At 39.5% G+C, this 21,636-nt stretch overlaps 1 protein-coding gene across 1 annotated transcript; it reads left to right on the forward strand.

Annotated features, from left to right (window-relative positions):
• Window positions 1–7,947: 7,947 nt before the first annotated feature.
• Window positions 7,948–14,414, forward strand: LOC140238569 (ileal sodium/bile acid cotransporter-like). The gene is made up of 5 exons (XM_072318470.1): window positions 7,948–8,271; window positions 10,680–10,873; window positions 11,812–12,016; window positions 12,837–13,192; window positions 14,186–14,414. Exons 1-5 carry the CDS (start codon window positions 7,948–7,950, stop codon window positions 14,346–14,348), a joined length of 1,242 nt encoding a protein of 413 aa, XP_072174571.1. The 3' UTR covers window positions 14,349–14,414.
• The last annotated feature ends 7,222 nt before the right edge of the window (window positions 14,415–21,636 follow it).

The raw sequence follows: 21,636 nt of genomic DNA on the forward strand, positions 1-21,636 counted from the left end.
GAAGTCTTCTCGACTTCTGGGGTCTTAGAATCGAGAAGAACACATCTGACATCACTCCACGCATTTATTGGATAGAAATACACGAACTTGACAGCTCGTTACCCTATAAATAGTACGAAATATCAATGATCTTGAACGCGGTTAACCTATTACTCAAGTTATTGGGTCCATACTCTACTTTCACAGAGTCCTCTACAAGCTCACTTTGTGGAGGAATTAAAGGCTTGGAAAGGGGTCTTTTTCTCTTATCCAAGAAACCGTCATATTTCGTTGTCTTTATTTTGAAAACAATGTAAGGCTGCTGAACAAACGTTGGATCGTTGCGTCTCAAGCAATATTCAAATTTCCGATATGATCGCCGTGTTAAACGAAGACAATAGATCATAATTATTTTTACCGCATCTATTTTAACGACGGCAAGACGCTTTTAATCAAATGAGGTATAGAGAAGGTATCAGTTCCACACGCACTTTTCATACTGCTATTAAGTCTGGAACTGTATGTATCCTTGCAATTTACGGTGGAACATTGTCGAAATGTTTGTGGTGGGTGTGGCTTAGATAAAAGAGAGCAAGCTAGTTTTCCACAATTTTTCTCCCAAAGAACAGTAATAACTACACGTGCCATACAATCTTACTACATGAGTGCCTTACTCCAAGACGTAGAAACCGTGGCTACAACGCAGAGTTCTGTCAGCAGCAAGTAGGAATTGTCTTCGTTTTGTTTTTGGATATTTCCACATGTAGAATGTCGTTTTCTTTAATCAGCCCACCCGCCCATTTACCAATCTAGTCATGCGCAGTGGGTTCAAGTTTAGTTCCATTGTGCGCAGTTTGGTCGGGTTGTGGGTACAAACCGCGCGGCTGACCTTGGAGAGTTATGCTAATGACACACAACCCCTCGGCAAACTTTTCGTAGAGGTGAAGTTCTTCTCATTCAGCGCACTCGTAATTAGCCTCCCGGAGTGTCTGGATGACTTCGTTTCGATCTGGCTGAATATCTTTCAAGGATTTGTTTCAGAAAAGAGTGGACAGTGTGTTTTGCAGTTGAAGTGAGTAGTTTAAGATTTTCTTTTAACTTGCTAAATAGTGTATACTTGCAATAGCATGAATTTCCGTGATTAATTAGTCGAAGTTTTATTTCTTCCTTCTCCTGTTTTTTTTTTTCAAAGGTGTGATGATTGTTCTGCGTGATGTAAGATGAACGAACATGGGTACCACTCTTTATTCCAAACTATAAGATGCTAAACAGAGTATCCCATGAAGCTTGGAGCGATTATCATTCAATATTTTTCCAAGGTATGAGAGGACGAACTTTCTGCGGAACCTTTTGGTATAAGAGCGAAGTTCTTCTAAACTTTGCCAAAGAGCAAAGCCATGAGCCGAATGCCTCGGTGAGCCCAGAAAACATGCAATGATAATTTTGTTGTTGCCTAATAGCCTCTACGTAAGATGTTTGTGTTAGGATTACTCACTTGAAGGTATCATTACTGCATCTATATTGGGCCGGATGCATAAACGCTAGTAATTGCTTGTGCAAGCCTTTCACTTGAATCCGTATGCATAAAGACAAGCAATGACAGAGGCTTTTGCTGGCAAGCCACAATCAATTGCTTGCTGGCCGCAAGCAATTGCTTAGAAACCAAACAATTGCTTAAAAACGTATGCATAAAACATACCTTTTGCTTGTTCTTGCAAGCAATTGCTTATGATTTTCCAAGATCTGTAAAATGAGCTTGAGCTTTTGCTTAACTGGGACGTTCCTTTTTAAGTATCATTTTCACATTCATAAAACAAAGACCACACTTGTGCAGTAGTGGTATAAATCTACAAGAAATTACTCTTTAGCAGTGTAAGAAACTTTTTCGTTTCAACAACGAGAATGTCCAGTGGTTAGCACGCAAAATGTGATGAAAAACAGGTAGGATGTCTGACTTTGGTGGAGAGCAAGGAGACCTCTCTCCAGGTGAGATCTGGTAGATCCGGGCTACTATAAGCAGTGATGGGAATCAGCCAGTACGTGTGTGTGTATAGATGTGTGTGTGCGTCTGTGTGTGCATTATGACTGTCATTTCCTAGCTCTTCTGCTATGTCAGGAAATGTTTCCGCACACACATGCCCTTTCAAATATACTTGTACATGCTGTCACATTTGCCTTTGTTCTTGTGTTCGCACAGACGTGACGTCCCTTTTGTTAAAAACGCCAGCAATTGCTTGTGCAGGACAAGCAAAAGGTATGGGCGCAAGCAAAAGGTTATGCATATGGATTTAAGCAATTGCTTGAGCTAGACCTTTTGCTAGACGAGCTTGTGCTTTTGCTTGAAGCAATTGCTTACAAGCAATTGCTTGTTTTATGCATTCAGCCCAACTGTCTTCATTGGTGTTTTTGTCATCGCCACAGTGACTGATGTAGTTAACATTATCTTTATATAGTTACATGTAACAATCTCAGTTAATTTGAGCTCAGTCTTTTACGTCAATAGTTGCATAAAATAATAATTTTTAGAAATACGATTTAATCTGCTAAACAAATGTATTATTTGATTTTGTGTTTTCTACGCCCTACTGCATGTTTGTGCTTTGTTTTTGTTTTTGTTCTACTTTGGTTGGATCACTTTCGATAAACTGCAATTTGCTAAGGATTAGAAAAGGTTTATCCATCCCATGAGTGACGAATAAATGAATACAAATACAAATGCAAATACAAGTAATTTGGCTTTGAAATTCAACTTGTTCCGTCTAACGACGAATATGCACCTCCTGAATTACAACGAAAGATTATAGTTTATATCTTTGCCAGCTAGCCAGACGACCGTGATAAATTTTTACATCACCGTTAAACGTCTATTCATGATGAGCTCTTCCGCGGTCTCCTTTTGTTTTATATTCCATAATTGCCTACAGACATGCTAGAACTGAGGAGAGCATTGCAAAATTTAGCAGCTGTATTACTGTCCAGATTTAACTTGACAGAAACGATCCTTACAGATCCGATCGAGCCGTCAAAACGTATTAACCTGCGACGCGTTCGTCTTGACCATTGTGTCTCATTGTCCATGGTAGTTAACTCCTGCAACGGGTTCATGAAATAACATTGACAGGGGCGGATCCAGGAATTTCATAGAGGGGTTCCGGGTTTAATCCGCTGACAAGCACAAAAAAGGCTCCCGTGCCGTTTCTCGTGCCAATTCCGGGTTTAATCGGCTAACAAGATAAACAAAAACAAAAACAAAAACAAAAACAAAAACAAAAAGGCTCCAGAAAAATTTTATGGAGCCACTGCAATCGAAATTTGACAGGGGAACACAAGCTTATATTTCTGGTGTAACTCTGTTTGAAAATAAGAACCAATCTACATACTTCCGTCATTCTGACTACTTGTTTCTTTGGACGTAGGACACAACTTCTGTTGAAATACCTTTCGAAAATTGTGGGAAAGATCAGGGGGGTGGGAAGAGACTACGCAGACACAGATTAAATTTTGTTTCATATAGTATGGCATAGGGACAGTATGAAAGTATGAGCAATAATAATAATGATAATAATAATAATAATAATAATAATAATAATAATAATAATAACAATAACAACAATAACACAAATAACAATAATAATAATAATAGACTGGATTGACCTGGTCTTCACCAAAAAAATAAAAATGGGTAAACAACTGTAATCAATACTTTTTAGCATGCTAAAATGGTTTATATTCAGCGACTTCAGTTTCAGCGTACTTGCAGAATCCGGATCTATATACCACCGTGCTTTTCTTTTCTTTTCTTTTCTATAATAATACATCCACTCTTTAGGCAACTAGAACGGCTGCTGGTATGTGCCAATCTGAAATTCAAGCCTCTGCGTGTGATATCAACATGTTTTCGATACGGCGGGGCGCCCTGAATCTTTATTTTTTTAATTAATTCTACACCGATGATGACCGCTTATGTTTCGTAGCCGACAAGGTACCTTTGATCAGCCGGGGAATTCTCAATTGAGATTGTCTTTTAATAGAACGATCCGACCTGTCAGTGAAATCCGTCATCTACGGTGTCCCATGCGCGCATGCGTATGGTGAATGCATGCTTGGAGAAAATTATGTTTCATAAACAGCTTTGAGATTGATCGCAAGCAACGTACGCTCAATCTACTGACAGTTTTTCTTGAAATCAACCGTAAGTGTCTTTATGAAACGGGACTTAGGCTCAATATTGAACTTGCGCTCGATTCAACGAGTTACACTCAATAAATCTAGCGTAAGATCAATCGCAACTCTTTATGAAACAGGGCCCTGTTCTGGTAAAATGGGTCAGAGGCGCCACAGTCATGGAAACTCGTTTTATCAACAGCATGAAGAGTGAAAGTTATGCACACGTACTCACGTCACGGAAACTTTCCGGTCACGCGGGGAACGAGGAATTCGATGAAATACTGTAATATCTTCACAGCTTTTTTTTTCTTTCTTTTTAGTTCCTCTTGCCGTTATACTAATAAACTGTCATAGCAATCTGTGACCAAACACGCAACAGTCGACAAAGTAAACGTAGGACGATGACAAACTCCCACACGCGAGATCATTAAGGGACATTCCATCTAGCAATAATTGTCTGGGGGAAGTGACCTAAGAATTTGATTGCTGCCAGGTTGCGCTGACCGCACAATTATTCCTTATTACTTCCGTATATAGATTCTACGTACATTAATTAATTGACACGATCAGTGTCTAAAGCCCATATAGCGTGAAACTGCACAATTAGATTTTTTAGGTTTGCGCCTTTTTAGGTTTCTCGCAACGTTTGCAACGGACTTGGGGAAATCAACTTAAAGTTTGATTATCTATTATCTGTAGATGATAAAAAAAAAGTCCGTCTTACAAAATATGTTACGTGAAGTAAGCAAAGAAAAGGCTTGATCCTTCTTTTCACAGTGACCAGGGGTTGGCGGCTTGAAATGATTAATGATTTCAACGAAAGTACTTTGAACTTGTATCGAATCATGTAGAGGAGTTCGTCTACCTTTAAGAAATCTCGTGTTGATTCATGTTATCAAGGGTGAGGCCTCTGCTTTTTTTTCGAGATTGAAAGGGATTCGTTTAGTGTCTATTGATGGAGCGTGTCGCTTTATCTTTCCACAAACCCTCTGAATCATAGACACCGCTTGTGATCATATAGGGCTTAATTTGGGTGGAAAAAAATAACGAAAACAAAGGAAACAATGGAAAAGTTGTACCCGTTCGGTGAGAAATCAGTTTCCGTACCCCATGAACCATCTGCGTGACACATTAATTAACTTCCTCTTAACTTAAGTTTGTGCATAATTACATGAAATTTGTGCATACTTGACTCATCGGCAGATAAAGGGTTAATGTACATCAGCGCAACATCCAAGGGTCCTTTCGTCAGTATGATATGTTTAGGATCTGACATGAACTTCCTTCTGTGGCGATAATCAGATAGCCTTAACAGTTGATTTCATTTGCATGGTCTTTATAGACAATGAAAAAAAAAAATAAGGTTGTTAAAACAACATCAGCAGCGAAGGTCCCCGGGAAGAATTAGTACGGTCAACCTAACTCCCTGTCACGCAGATTTATAGCTGAAAACGTGATTGATTGTATCGTTTAACTCGCATCCGTTTAACAGTGAGAGGATGTGATTTTTGTGGGGAAAGAGATTAACCAACAAGTTACTGGAATCGGTTTGGCTATGTATTCAGACTGTATACAACGTACATATTACGTGTTACAAAAAAAAAAAACATTTCCCACTTTTGATCCTTAATAGTTCAAAAACTATACATCAGATAACACTGGCATTGACACGAGCAATAGATGAATAGTGTACAATTTTGTTCACACAGAAGCAATTTTAAAATGAAATCATAATTTGGTTTCATTAAATTCAGCATTAATTTTTCAGTTATATAGGTTTTAGATTTTGCTCTATTTTCAACCCTCTGTACAAAACTTAACTTTGCACAGGCACGACAGGGGTCAATTGGTGTGTGTACATGGAGTGTGTGGTTAACATCCAGACAATGGCCAGGAGGGAATGCTCTGTTATTTATTTATGAGGAATTCCACCATCAAAGCCGTCTTTTTTCATTCTGAAATGCAGTGTATGCAAGCACATGGAAGCATGTGCTTGCTTTTTTCGTGTGCATGCATTTTATTTCACCCTTTGCCATGAATTCAGACTGGCAGTGCCCAGGGCAATTCATCATAAATAATTAATAAAGCACTCATGTGCCTTGGAGCAGAGCTCTGAAAAGGTGGTATCCAGGTCCATTGTTCACTGCCATTGTAAGTACACACTCACACATCATTAGTTCCTGTGTAAAGTTCAAAAGTTTTGTACAGAGGGTTCAAATTTGACCAAAATCTGGAACCTAACTTTGAAATCAATCATGGATTTCATGAAACTGGTATAGGCTTTCATATTCAAAACACCTCCAACTAAATTGTACACTCTTCAACACTATTCAATGGCATTTTTATTTGATATATAGTTTTTGAACTATTAAAGGGGATGGCAAGTAACTGATGAGTGGGAATCAGTGGGAATGCTGGGGGATGATTGTTCCAATCCTTGTGGGATTCATTTAAGAGTACATTATACATCTATTGTTGTGTGAAAATTGTTTGCTTCAGAATGGTCTCATAGTCAGGTAATGTGCAGTTTAATGTTTCCAGGTAAGCATGCCTGTACAGTGACGGGGCATAAAACTGCACATTACTTGAATATGAGACCGTTCTGAAGCAAATAATTTTCACACAACAATAGATATATAATGTACTCTTAAATGAATCCCACAAGAATTGGAACAATCATTCCCCAGCATTCCCACTGATCAGTTACTAGCCATCCCCTTTAAGGATCAAAAGCGGGAAATGTTTGTTTGTTTGTTTGTTTGCTTGTTTTTTTTTTTTTGGTAAAACCTAGTTTAAATAGGTATCCTATCTTGGAGACGAAGGGCTTAAGGAAAAAGAGACAGGAGAGCGGATTGGATTCGATTTATATGCTTGTGAATCAGATAGATTCATACGCAACATTCAATTTACCTTTATGACGTCATTTATTTTATTTTCAATTGCAATTTTGCTTTTATTTCAAACCATCACGTAGCTGATTGGGGGAAGGGGAGATCCTGAAATATAAATCATACGCAACATTCTATTTACCTTTATGACGTCATTTATTCTATTTTCAATTTCAATTTTGCTTTTCTTTCAAACCATTATGTAGCTGATGGGGGGAGGGAGGGGAAGATCATGAGAAATACATTATTTCTGACAATTTATTTCCGATATTTTAATGAACTTAAGTATAATGCCCTTGGAGAAATGCCAAATCTTTTTCAATTGAATTGAATTGTTTGCTATACCTGAAGATAGGAAGCCTGTGTCTCTTTTTTTTTTTTTGCTTTGTTTTCTTGTTTGTGTAATCTCTCTTTTGTGCGGTGAAGTTTTGATCTTCAAATGTAACCTCGTGTGATGATTATGATTTACCTAAAATAACCTCTTGTCATGCACCAGGGTGGAACACAAACCTTCTATTCTTGCTGTTCATGTAGATTGAACGTTGAGATACATCATTCCAATGTCTCCCCCTTTTTTCCTGGTCTTCAAACACTCAATGGTTGGTTGCCATTAGAAATAATTCACTTTGTATTCAAATTTGATAAAATGTAGATGACTCAAATTCAATCGGTTTCTTCCAAGGGGTGTACGATAATTATGTCTCATGCGACAAGGTTTCATTCTGGTAGTCATGGAATATTGTGCTATCTTACAAAATATATTTTATCGAATGATGTTGAACAGTTTTAAAATGAGAATCGAATCTAGACAGAATCTAGAACTATCTAAGAATTTTCTTTGTAAATATCTCCTTGTAGCACCAGGCAAATCAGGTGATCAAAATCTGACGTTCACGGACCAACCGAGAGGACAATGCCGAACGCGACGTTAGCAACCGCGGTAGCTGCGGCTACAGAGCTGGCCGCCACTACCTTGATGATGGCCACGAAACAGATGGCAACGGACGCGGCCGGGGCCGGAGCGGATCCCAGCAACTGCCACACCCACAGTCACGACGAAGATCACCATGGCGACGCAGCAGGGAGGAACGACTCTGATCACGGAGGAGGAGGAGGAGGAGGGCACAGAAACATCGAGGAGCTGAAACTGGCTAACAAGTGCATCCTTGGTATCACGCTGGGGCTAACCATGGTGGCCATGGGGGCGGCCATTGAACTGAAGGACTTTAAAGTCATCGTGAGTACAATGAACTAGTAATGATATTTCATCCATTAAGCCAGGACCATTTCTATATGTATTACTATAATAAAGTATGCAAAGCTCGATATTAGCGGTGGCCTGGTGGCCCGGGTCCACTAGAAATTAATGTCGGACCACCAAAATTCCAAGAAGACTATCTTTTTGTGACCCGATCTGGCAGCCAAACTTTAATGGGAATATTTATTATTAGTTGGTTTTTTTTTTTTTCGAGCCACCTAAATTTAAAATTCAAAGATTTCAGTGTAACCAGAGGTAACCAGAGGGGGGAATATATTATATATATATATATATATATGAAGAGTTTGTTCGCAAAAACCGATAAGTCCATATTTGCTAAATGGAGATATTTGCGATTAAAGGTCAAGAAAAATAAAGAGAATAATAAGAAAATTGTTGCTTCTTTTGACCATAACTTCAAAAATGTACCTTTATATGTAGTGACCAATATATCATTTACAAGGTATTATTTTGTACTTTATGACAGAGACCGTACTTCAAAATCTTCAAAAATGGACTTATCGGTTTTTGCAAACAAACTCTTCATATATATGAGGGAGATTCATCTATTCTTTCTGGGAAGCACACGTACAACCTTGTTTCGGATAAATCACTTCCGTCCTCGTGGGAATGGCACATAATACTTACTAGGACATACTGACTGTCACTCACTTTAATGGCACGTAGAATTACCACCAGGTGCGCACCAACTACAGTAATGCTAGGTCATCTAGGATAGTCGATGGCTGAGGAAGGAATACTAACACACACACACACACACACACACACACAAAAGGAAACCACGAGCACAACGCTGAACAATTTTAGGCCACGAAGGACATCAAGATAGTAACAATGATTAATCTAGACTTTGAGAGGTTAATGGATGCGATGCTGGTGAACCACAGAGTAAATGTATTAGATTCTATACATGCAGCTTGTGGTAGTTCTTGAAGTCATTATCTTCTATGGGGTTTTACGTTCTTTAGATGACGTGTAGAAGCCTCACGGAGGGCCTTTAAAGTTCGACTTGCTTGCCTGCAAATGATATCACAAATAGACTGACCAACAAACAATAAGCAAAGCAAATTAATAAACTCAAACTATCTCACTAGCTAGAAAGTACCGTACAGGCGAATTCAATAGCTTAATTGTCCGATACTAGTAAGTAACTTATGATACAATTTCTCTTCATCTCCTTTTTAATCGCCTCCCCGTTTTAATCTTCATTCTTCTTCTTGTTTTCGTGCATTAATATAGAAATTACCATTACATGCTTCATCAAGTCACGTCTTCCAACAACAGCAGACTTGCCTTGATATCTTCGCAGATTTAATCGTGCGACAAGGTTTCATGATAATGCTAAAAACTTACAGCCCAAACATCTTATAGGGGCTTACAAGGTCACGGGGACCCTGATGTTGAGAAAATTTTGCTAAATATAGCCCCAAAGCACCAACACCTAGAAGACATCACAGTTGATTGCACTTTTAATGACAAGTGGTAAACCACATAGGAACACAGGCACATTTTCTCTACACGCGATCAGAGAATCCTCGTGCACGCCCCCGGTCGGGCCCCTTACAAAGAACCTCTTTGGGCCCTCACACTTCTCATACGCCGGACTGATTCTAGCACTCAAACCATATCTGCTATCACTGGTTAGATTTTGATATACCAATACCAATATAATTAGTCTTGACTCTGCATAACTGCCGATAATTGTATTCTCGCCTATCTCTTTTCCTGCTTCTTTCCCCTCAGTTCCCCTTTTTTTCCATTTATAGCTCAATTTAACTGGCTAGAACGGAAATTATTTGTATTGCAATTATACGGTACAAAAATATGATATAAATTATTTTAGCATGGTGCTGGCAATAATGATGAGACGCTTATGATGTTGATGATGATAATCACAATGATAACAGTAATGATGACAAAATAACAATAGCAACGAGAATGTTATGCGATGACGATGATGGTAATGACAATAGAATAGATAACGATGATAATGAATTGATTTCGACAATTACGCTAGTAATGATGACGCTCAAAAATAATGACACAAATTTGCGATGACGACCACTTAACAAGACAATCTACCAAGTCTAATATAAAAATCAAAGTTGACGAAGTTCCGGACTCCCGGGATCTTCGGTCTCAGCAGGCGATTTATAGAGCACACTGTACCTACCTTCATTGTTTTGGAATCATCTTGTAGGGGTTTCCGATAACCGTTTGGTAGAAAATGGAATATGCCTCAAAGGCGTGTAAAATGTATTACCAGTCAGTCACCAGTTACCATAGTTGGGAACCTGTCCGTGATGTTGTTGTATTGTCGACATCAGTGTCATACTCCACCTTTACACCTCTTCCTCTCCGTTCAGATGAGGCGACCTATCGGCATCGGGGTCGGTCTCCTGTGCCAAGTCGTGCTCATGCCTCTGATCGGCTTCATCATGGCCCTGATACTCGACATGGAGATGCCGTACGCCATCGGCAACCTGATCACGGCCTCGTGCCCCGGTGGGACGACGTCCAACATTTACACCTTCTGGACGGATGGCGATATCTGCCTCAGGTGCGTTGGTGGCTAGTTGTAGCGAAAGTCAAATAGTGGATTTAAATGATGTGGGTCCACTTACTCAGGTCACTGCAGGTTGCTCAAACCAGGCAGCAGCAGCTGTATTAACAAAGATGGTGCGTTGACATGTTCGGTAAACATTTTGTTTCGTCTAGAGACATGGTACCTGGTAGGACTCGATCTCATGACCCCTCTCGTACCACAAGGGATTCGAAATCATCTATCACTAAATTTTATGAAGTACTTGTGCGTGAAATAACACATGAGCAATCCAGTCCCATATATACAATTAAAGTGAGACATGTGAAACCGTGGACATTTTTGGTTTGTCCAGCGCTCTTTGCTCGTTGTGCTTTTTGAATAATCCCAATGTTTGCAAATGGTACTTTAAGCTTCACTACTAGAAGACTCAGCATCAACACGGATCTATTTCTTTTATTAGTATAATAGTAGGTTAAATTATTTTCCCGCAGATCATAATAATGATATTGCCAGAACAGTCTTACAGCCAGTTGACAAGAACTGATTTTTGATGCTCACGAGTCAAGTTCGGACAATAATGTACCTATGTACATTTCCTGTCTCAACAGTTACAGTTTTACATCATAAATATCCCAATATAAGATTCTATATTCTTAGGTTTCTCGGCCAGGTATGTACAATTACAAAGCCACTTAATAGAAATTGGCAAATAATTTGAAATATTCGATAAGAGCGCATTTTATTTTGTTTAAATATTTCTTGTAATTTTGGTTAATTTTCAAGTAACATTGAATTCAAATGGTGGTACTGTTAGTTGCTGTTGTTTTGTAATATTATGAGAACAGCATGCTTCAAACTTATGGCTTTGCATCACACTTCCAGTTAACCTCTAAACTGTAGAACTCCGTTAATACGATAAATAATTCAATCAATTTTCATTGTTTTTCACGTAGTGTAATCATGACGACGATCTCGACGCTCTTTGCGATGGTCTCGATGCCGCTCAACCTCTTCATCTACAGTCGACGCTGGACGGACGGGGCTGCCGTAGTTCCGTACACGGACATCATCGTCGCCCTCATTTGCATCATTGGTCCCGTCGCCATCGGGATGCTGGTGAGATGGAAGTCGAAGAAATGGGCCACGCTCATCGGCAAGGTAGGGCGAAGATAAGGGCTGGCTGATCCCGTGACCTTTGACATGCCTCTCTTCATGTCTCCTCCTATTTCTTCATCATCATCATCATCATCATCATCTTCTTCTTCTTCGTATTATCATTATCATTACTTTTATCATTATTATTCTGTTCTTCTCCCATTAATTCTGTTTCCTCTCTTGATGGTTTTCTTCCCCTCTTCTTTGGCTTTCTCCATCTTCTTCTTTCTACCACGACTGCCACTCACACCACTGCAAACACCACCTCACTCCTCTTACCGCACTTCCTTGCTTCATCCTTTTCTTCTTCCTTTCGTCTTCCCCATCTTCTCTTTCTACTTCTTATTTCCTACTCTTTTTTTTGGGGGGGGGGGGAGGGGGTCACGTTAGCATCTTCTAGCACAACTAGGACTGCTGCTTCCTCTTTCCTTCTACTCCTTTGGTTTTTCCTTTTGGTCATTTTAGTTATTGTTTTTTTTATACATGTAGTTCTCTTCATGAAATTTCACTAGTACGTATACGTTTCTAACATTAATGAGCTTCAGATCTCCTAAGGCGACGTTATATCAGACCAGAACGGTGTTCTACACATGCTTTAGGCAGCCGTTTCCATTTTACAACTCGGGAGGCTGCGTCGTCATAGCGTTCGCGTTGCAGATCTATAGCTCTCTAGTATTGCCTTTGTGACGTTGTTGTTTCACTATCCTGCCTCCTTTTGTTTGTTTGTTTGTTTGTTTGTTTTTGTCTCTGTAGGAACAAAGCCTTAAATTTGCACGGCATACAGTATACTATTTTCTTTCGTTTTCTTATCTCGTCATCTCAGCCATTTGGCCTGATCGGCATGCTCGGTATCATCGTTAGCATCTTCATCATCAGCTACATCAACCCCCGCATCTGGTCGTCGTCACCCAAGCTCTACCTCGCCGCCTTCGCCCACCTCTGGATCGGCTGGGGTCTCGGCTACGGAATCGCGCGCATGTGCAAGCAACCGCACAAGCAGAGCCGCACCATCGCCTTCGAGACGGGCGCCCAGCACGTCGGGCTCGCCCTGGCCCTGATTGCCTTTTCCTACGAGGACAACTTCCCGCTGTTCCTCCGCATGATCATCTACCCTATGATATTCGGTCCCTTCAGTATCATCTTCTTCACTAGCTGGACAGTGGCCTTTAGGGTGTACAGGTAAGACTGAATTTCCCTTTAGTTGTCTCGCATATAATGTATTTGGGTCTAGGGCAATTGCCATCTGGGCAATTATCCCAGACCCTTTCCCTGACCCAAACCCTAATCCTCATCCTGAACGTAATCCTAACCCTAGCCCTAATCTTTACTCTAATCTTATCACTAACCAGGATTCAGCGGAGGGGGGGGGGGGAGGGGGGTAATTGTCCTCTGGGGTATAATTATCCTGATACGATGTATTTTCATACAAAACAGTATAAACTCTTTCATATCTGCAATTCCTAGTACTAAAGTTTTACATGTATATTGTATAATCGATAGTACGATTGTATCAGTGCCACGAATTTGAAGGAATGTTCACACAAAACGCGCGATGTAAAAAAATGTCCGTCAAATTAATGATCCTTTCAAAGTTTGATCGCAGATGATGAGTTTTATATCGTCAACTCGCAAATTCCAGTAACGAACTGTGACATGTGTGAGGAGTACCGGGTCTTGTGAATAGCTTTACACAAGAACTCACTACCTGCTCATTACTGGTTCTCTATTCGCAATCTGCTATTGCCAATGCGAGGCTACAATCCAGATGTACTGATGTCGAAATGAGACATGTGAACTTTACATACCCACCCATTTCCATGGATGTTGGCAAATAATCTAGTACTTTAATAGGATACCATGTACAGTGTATGACCTTAGCTTAACAAATATTGTAAGGTTAGGTGAAACAAAGAATTTCTGCACTGCGTATTCATGGCATATCGAATTGTTTCTGCATTTGGCACGTTATGTGGAAGTGCGGCTTCTCCAAGTTCTTGCTTTGCAATACATGTGTTTTCGACGTACGTAGTCAACAAGTCCCGGCAAATTAATGACCAGTATGATGTTGTTTAGAGAGAAGAATGACAGTACGGTCCTAGATTGGCTGTTTTTTTCTAATGAACATCTTGAATAATTTGTAATTGATGTTTTTTTTTTCTTTTTTTTCTACAGACACTTCCGACCTGAGAAGCCTGCAGAAAACGAGGATGCGGCAGAAGATGGAACCGGGAATTCCCCGAAGTCTGGCGAAGAACCCTCCGAGAAGAACGCCGACGGTGCAGACGTGGAAAAGGGAAAGGAAGCCGAGGAGAAGAAACAGGAGGCGGGTCCTTAAGATCTGTCATCTCACGTTCAGGGTGTGCTTCCACACGATTGAATCCATCTCGGTATTTCATGACAAGCGCAGGATCACAAGCCAAAACGATGTTGTTCTGAACCTGATTTCCAGAATTTTTTCTCTGTTCATGTAACAAATAGTGAAACCATGATCGATGTCAAAACAGCTAGATACAGGAGTGTTGTATTTCGATAAAAGCATGAACACGGTATTGGTAAATTCAGAGTTCTGTCGCTTTGTTATAGGACGGATTGATAGTGCCGATCGTAGAACATGATGTGAGAAGAGGCTTTGAGTCTATGGAAGTTGTAATGAAACTGCTTTTGTATATATGATTTTTCTTCATATCCTCTAGAGACCCCTGGAATTTTCTCCAACATACCCAGGAAAAAGAACCAAAAAAGAGGAACACGAAACAAAACAATTTGTTGTTGTTGTTGTTGTTGTTATTGTTGCTGTCGAATTAACTGTCGCCTTTATTGTCGTTAAAACTGGCACTCTGAGGAACATGGAACCTGCCGAAAACCAACTTGGCCAAAAGAGCAAAGAAAGAAGAGACATAGAAGTAGCAGTAGTGGGATTATTGTCAGTTGTATGTTTAGAATGAGGAGAAAAGAAAAAGAAAAAAAGAAAAGGAGAAGACGGCGAAGAAAGAGAAGAGGAACGTATCCCATTGGTCGGAGTAGATCACATGATCTGAGATGTGAAATGAACCATCGAATCAAGTGATGCTCTTCAAGAGATGCTGCATACGATAATCTCGGGGATGATTGTACAAAGGCCATCGTGAATCGTTTCTTAACTCCCAAAGGTCTGAAAACAGGCTGCATCGGTTTTCCAATCAACAGTTTGTTTTGTTTATGTTTGTTTTGGGATTTTTTTTTTTTTTGTTCAACTAAATCTTTCTACCATGTAATGATGCCACAATTACAAATAGGATAAGAGATAATCTGTTCAGCTCTGCTAGACAGACGTAAATTGTATTTGCACTTGTTCGGCCTCTTTCCTGTGCCAAATTTTGCATAACAAAATTCCTTTATAGAATGGACAGGTTATCGGTGATTGTTATATGTACAGTTTGTGTCGGGCTTGAGTTCAATTAGAAATACCAGCTGGATCATCAGTAATAAAGGAGATATCACTGTCTTAAACTAAAGTAGTTATTTTTTCCGTCGTCTCATGAGCATAGAGTTTATTGTTATATAATGTAAATATATTTCATGTTGACGCTGAGTTGAATTATGAATATGTTATATGTGGACAGTTTTTTAATTCTACTTTGATTATCATAATGTACGTAATATCAGACATCGAAATATAACAAACAGACTGAGACTAATTTGTTTGAAATCAATCTAGAAAAGAAAATTTGGGCCTGATGGTTACAGTTTAAGCTTCATTATTAACGATGGTGTCGGGCACAAGACTCAATATATTAAACCATTATTATTTTTTTGGTCATTTGGCGATTTTTGGAAGTGTGGTATACCATCATTCTCTAGTTGCAATAAATGCTTACAGTGTTCACTTCATAATATTTCTAATATTTCTTTTCTCGTTTATTTGTTGCATGTGACATCCCCTTCCAGTCAAGGTTGACATTGAAAGGACAAAAAAGAAGAAGATAAACATTTCATAAAAATCGCATATGAAATACTTTATGCATTGCAACGCTTCACACAAGTTTCCGAAACGACACCAATATCCACATAAGGTGATGTTTTTTGCCCATTGAAAATCTCGCATTGACCTGCAGACACATTTTCTCTGAATTTAGTTTCATTTTTAGATGAAAAAATGCTGAATTGCATCCCACTCATCACAGTGATATAATTGTAGACATCAATAAAACTTGAACTGATGACTTTTACAGAAGCGGCCGGAGTTGTATCGGTTAAAATTGTCGACGCAAAATATACACTTTCACGTTATTCAGTGTTATTGTTTCTGCGTAAATTAAAAGGAGAATAACAAGATTGTCAATTGCAATTGAAAGATTTGACAATTTACTGCACAAAAGGACAAGTTCACCTTCATATACACGTGAATTGAGAGAATGCAGCAATTTAGATAGAACTCATCAATATAAGTTTGAGAAAAATTCGACAATCCGTTCAAAAATCAAGAATTCTTGAAGTTTCAGTACCACCATCGCTGGATGAGAAGATTACTACATCTTGTGATGTCACTAAAATGGTGTAGAACGATACAAAGAAAATATATAGAAATTGTAACATTTTCACTTCTCTCGTACATCAAAAGAGCACTGGACTTGCCTCTTTTAGAAGGAAGAGAAAATGATAACTTAAATATGTGCCAGTGATAAGTCGAGGGAATGTGTAAGCCTATATCTTTCTCTTTTTTTTTTTCGGGAAATGAAATTCTGGAGTCAAAAGAGGTCCGAGCTTTCGATCTTTGCAGAATCTTCGCCAGACTGAAGCCTAATGGCAGGTGAAATTCTGTGAAATGCTCTTTATATTTTCCTCATATCATTCTGCGCATTCCAGCAGTGAATGCGCAGAAACTTTAGAAATTCAATTTTGAACGTATTGTCTGATCTGCGTCAAAATTTCACTGATGTGTTTTACTGACATTGCTGTATTTACTTAATTCACATGTATAGGAAGGTGAACTTGTCCTTTAAATCATGTAAATGTAAATACCCCAAAGTTTGGCAGGACTTATTCGTTACAACCCCCAAAACACTTTAAAATCCCAATAACTTTCTCTTCGTTAATGATATTTAATTCATTGTTTTTTGTTTTCCTTTATTTGACTCTATCTATTAATGTTACCTTAAACATACATGGGAATTCATCTTTACTGCTTAAATTCAGTTCATGACAAGAATGGAGGCTCGGGCGAATTAAAGGGGGCAGCTACACTTGTCTTGACAGGAAAAAGGGAGTGACAGAGAGAGAGAGAGAGAGAGAGGAAGAGAGAGAGAGAGAGATGGGGAGAGAGAGAAGGAAGAACAAGTTTTGAATCTATGTCAGCCGTGGTCTCTAACAACACTACTAGTCTTGAGATTGTTATAGTTATGTACAGACCACCAGGATATCGTTCTTTTTCATCTTTCATTGATGAGTTCTCGGATTTGTTAGATGAAAAGTTGTATAAGTTATCTTCTCTCGTAATCACAGGAAATCTTGATATACACTTAGATAAGCTCTCATCCCAGTACACGCAGAAGTTCAACGACCTCGTCGATGGCCATGGACTCCGCCAGTTGGTGACTACACCTACACATGATCATGGCCATATTCTCGACGTCATCTTGATACGGCAATCTGACAGACTGCTATTTTCTAACACACGAGTTATTCCCGGCATCTCCGACCATTCCGCCGTAACATTCTTGTTTCGTTTTAACAAGCCAGAGAGGAATGATGCTACGTTCTCATCTCGCAACATAAAAGGCATCAACAGGACTGATTTCGCCAACGACGTGTCTGACAGTAACATTTCGTCCTTGTCAACAGCCGACGTTGATGATGCTGTGAACCGCTACAATTCAGAACTTAGCAGGTTATGCCCCAGTCACACAGTGCTTTACTATGGGTTACGTCCGCCGGGGATAGATACGGATGAGTGGACGCAGGGGGACGCAGCGTGGACGCAGGCATCCGCAGGGACGTATGTAGACGTAACTGTCCGTAACTCATCCGTAAAGAAACGCAAAATGACGGCGCCAAGCCTGCGAAATTTTGAAATGTTCAAAATTTCGCAGAGGGACTCCATGGATGCAAACTTACGCAAGTAACCGTAACCAAACGTAACTATCCGTAACTGAACGTAACTACCCGTAGCTTGGACGCAGACCTTCCGCAAAAAAATTTACCTCCCGTCCGTTTGCGTTCGTTTACGTCCACCGTAAGTATCCGAAATTAACAGCAAGTTAACGTATCACAACACTTTCGTCCGCTTACGGATATTTGCGCACAGTTACGGATGCTGCGGACTATTACGTCCTTCGACGTTTTCCGTTTTCCACTCGCATGGGAACACAGAGACTCGTGGGATGCCACACAACTCGTGTTGCCAAGCTGCAGGGCATTTACCTGATGGAATACTACAACACAGTCGGAGCGGTGGAGAGGCAGAACCGCATGGTCAAATTATGAAATTTCTCCCTTAAATTGTCATTTTAGGTAGCACCCATTTATACTCATGACATCGGTTGACCCTTGGTGCTGAACTTTTTTTCTTGCACTCTTTGAATGTATATTTTTCGAAAAAGGCAATATATTTGGTAGGGGATGGGGTGACAGCATTTTATTCACTTTTCTGGCCGGGGAAGGTGTGGGACATAAACTGAGAACGAATTTAGCATTTCTCTACAGTCTTACCCACTTTACGCTCCATGGAATGTGTATTACATTTTTTATATATATATATATATACAGTATGTCCCAAAAAAATTACAATCAGATTGTCGCGTTGATAACACCCAATATGATTAAACTGTCTAAATGCTACTTCAGGGTCTTAAAATATAACATCTTAGCTCTATTTTCCAGAAAACCCCATTCAATTTAGTTAACAGGTCACAGAGAAATGTGGATTGTTGTAAAGCATGTCATGAGTCTGATTCTTCCAAGTTTAGCATTCGATGCTCTTGTGTGTGAATACAATAGACAGAACATGGAGGGAAGAGATTCCTGACATGTAATTCCACATTTCTCCTTCACTACTAAAGCAAATCGAATGGGGTTTTTTGTAAGATGTGGGCAATGAGTTATAGTTTCATACCCTGAATTCGTATTTAGATTGATTCAATATTTTTAAAGATATCATTGCGGAGGGCCCCGTTGTTATTTTTGTTGGGACATACGGCATAATGTACTTGGTTGTGGGAGGGGTGTTTGAAAGTCTTGATGTCATTTTTTTCTGGAAATTTAATAAACATTGCTTTATTATAAAAATCTCCTTAACATAACCCAATAAGTCATGAATATCGCTGCACAACGACAGCGTAACCAAAGTTTGTCTATTCCATGACTGTAAGTAATATTTTCTTACTCTAGTGTTTAACATACCGATCTATAATGTACTTTATTTGTGGTATAATTATGTTATATTCTTTACATTTATAACGTTTATTCATATTTGAGTTGCACAAATAGAATTGAAACTTCAAGTTCAAAATTTCATATATCTTTTATTATTGTAAAGCAAATCAAAGGATTACGAATTTTTTTCACAACTTGTACATAATTCAATTTCAGTTTTCCCCAGTATACAATGTAAGACAGTCCAATATGTGATTACCTTGCTGTCAAGATACACTGACTTAGCAGGGATCGTCACAGAATGTCCATAATTATTTATAACAATCTGTAAGTATCCGTAACTATCCGAAAATATCCGCAACTCTCCGCAAGTGTTCAGAACTATTATGTGCCAATTCGTAAGAATATCCGCAAGTGGACGCAAGTAATCGCATCTGGTCGTATTTGTCCGTATCGCCCGCATTTTTTCCCCGTATGTTTTGTACAAATTTTCTGGTGACGGCAAAGGATCCGTGGGAGTCCGCAGAAAAAATAACTTTTTTGGACGTAACGCCGGACGCAGAGCATTGTGTGACTGGGGCCTAACTGGACATTTACGCACCAGCCAAGACTCGGAAAGTGAAGTCTCATCAGTACAGTCCCTGGTATGACTCTGGTATCTCTGAAGCAAAGAAAGAGTGGCGGCGACTTGAGAGGAGATGGCGCATCAATGGAAAGCTGCAGACAGACAGAAAGTTGTTCTGTGATCAGAGAGACCGAGTAAAGTACCTTGTGTCCAGAGCCAAACGCATCTATCACACCAGACTCATCGAAAACTGCGGAGATGATCATAAGAAGCTTTTCAACGTCGCCAATCGACTTTTGAACCGCAAACAGTCATCTCCATTGCCTAAACATGTCGATGGCTGTGCCATGGCTGAAACTTTTAGTCAGTTTTTTCATTCGAAAGTTGAAAAAATCCGAGATAATTTCAATTGTAATGTTGTACTATCTGAACTTGAACCTGTTACTTCTTCCACACTGGAAACCTTCCAACATACAACTACTGATGAAATACTTCTCCTTCTTCGTAAATTGCCTCCTAAATCCTGTCTATTGGATCCGGTTCCAACCATTCTCTGAAAGGACTGCGCACCCACGTTTGCCCCGATTATTTCTCAAATTGTTAACCTCAGTATCGAGCAAGCTACCGTACCCTTATCTTTAAAGAAAGGTCTGATCCGTCCTTTGCTGAAAAAACCTTCATTGGATAAGGAATCATTGACAAGTTATCGTCCTGTATGCAATCTTTCATTTTTGTTCAAGATTTTAGAGAGAGTTGTGTTTTCGAGACTCTCAGACTATATGCTGGAACATGGTCTATTCGATCCTTTACAGTCGGCTTATCGCCCTCACCATAGTGTGGAGACCCTTTTGATAAATGTTTCTAGTTATATTTTAAGGGAAATGGATTCCGGATCCGTCACAGCAATGGTTTTGTTGGATCTGTCTTCGGCCTTCGACACTGTAAATCACAGAATTCTTGTCAATACACTTAGAAGTTTGGGTATCCAGGGACAAGCTCTCGAATGGTTTAAATCATACCTATCACACCATTCACAGTCTGTTCTTTTGAATGGTGTCATATCGTCTTCAAAGCCATTAGGCTGTGGTGTACCTCAAGGCTCTGTTGGCGGGCCCACCCTTTTTTCTATCTATTTGATCGGTCTGCGGAAAATATTTCAAAGGCATTCTGTTCGGTATCATCTATATGCAGACGACATACAAGTTTTTGTATCTTTTCCACCACATCAAATCCAAGCATCTCATGCACTGCGCTGTCTAGAAAATTGCATCATTGACATTGATGCTTGGATGAGGTCTAACTCATTGTTTCTAAACCACAGCAAGTGTGAATTTATCCTTTTTGGTTCTAAATCTCACTTGAATAAGTTGGATATTAATTGTATTTCGATTGTAGGTAATGATATTCCTCTGTCAAAGTCATGTCGCAATCTGGGTGTTATGTTTGACTCTCACATGGCTATGTCCGATCAAATCACCAACATTTCTAAATCAGTCCGTTATCAATTGCGCAATATTGGTTTTATTCGCAAGTATTTGACTCGCTCTGCCACGGAAAAACTTGTTCATGCACTTATTTCTTCACGCCTTGATTTTGGTAATGGTTTGTTTTTCAATCTACCAAACTCGCAAATTGCCCAATTACAAAAGCTACAAAATGCCGCTGCACGTATTGTTTCTTTGTCAAGTAAACGCAGTCATATCACACC

This window comes from Diadema setosum, chromosome 15 (genome assembly GCF_964275005.1).
Source record: "Diadema setosum chromosome 15, eeDiaSeto1, whole genome shotgun sequence".
NCBI lineage: Eukaryota > Metazoa > Echinodermata > Echinoidea > Diadematoida > Diadematidae > Diadema > Diadema setosum.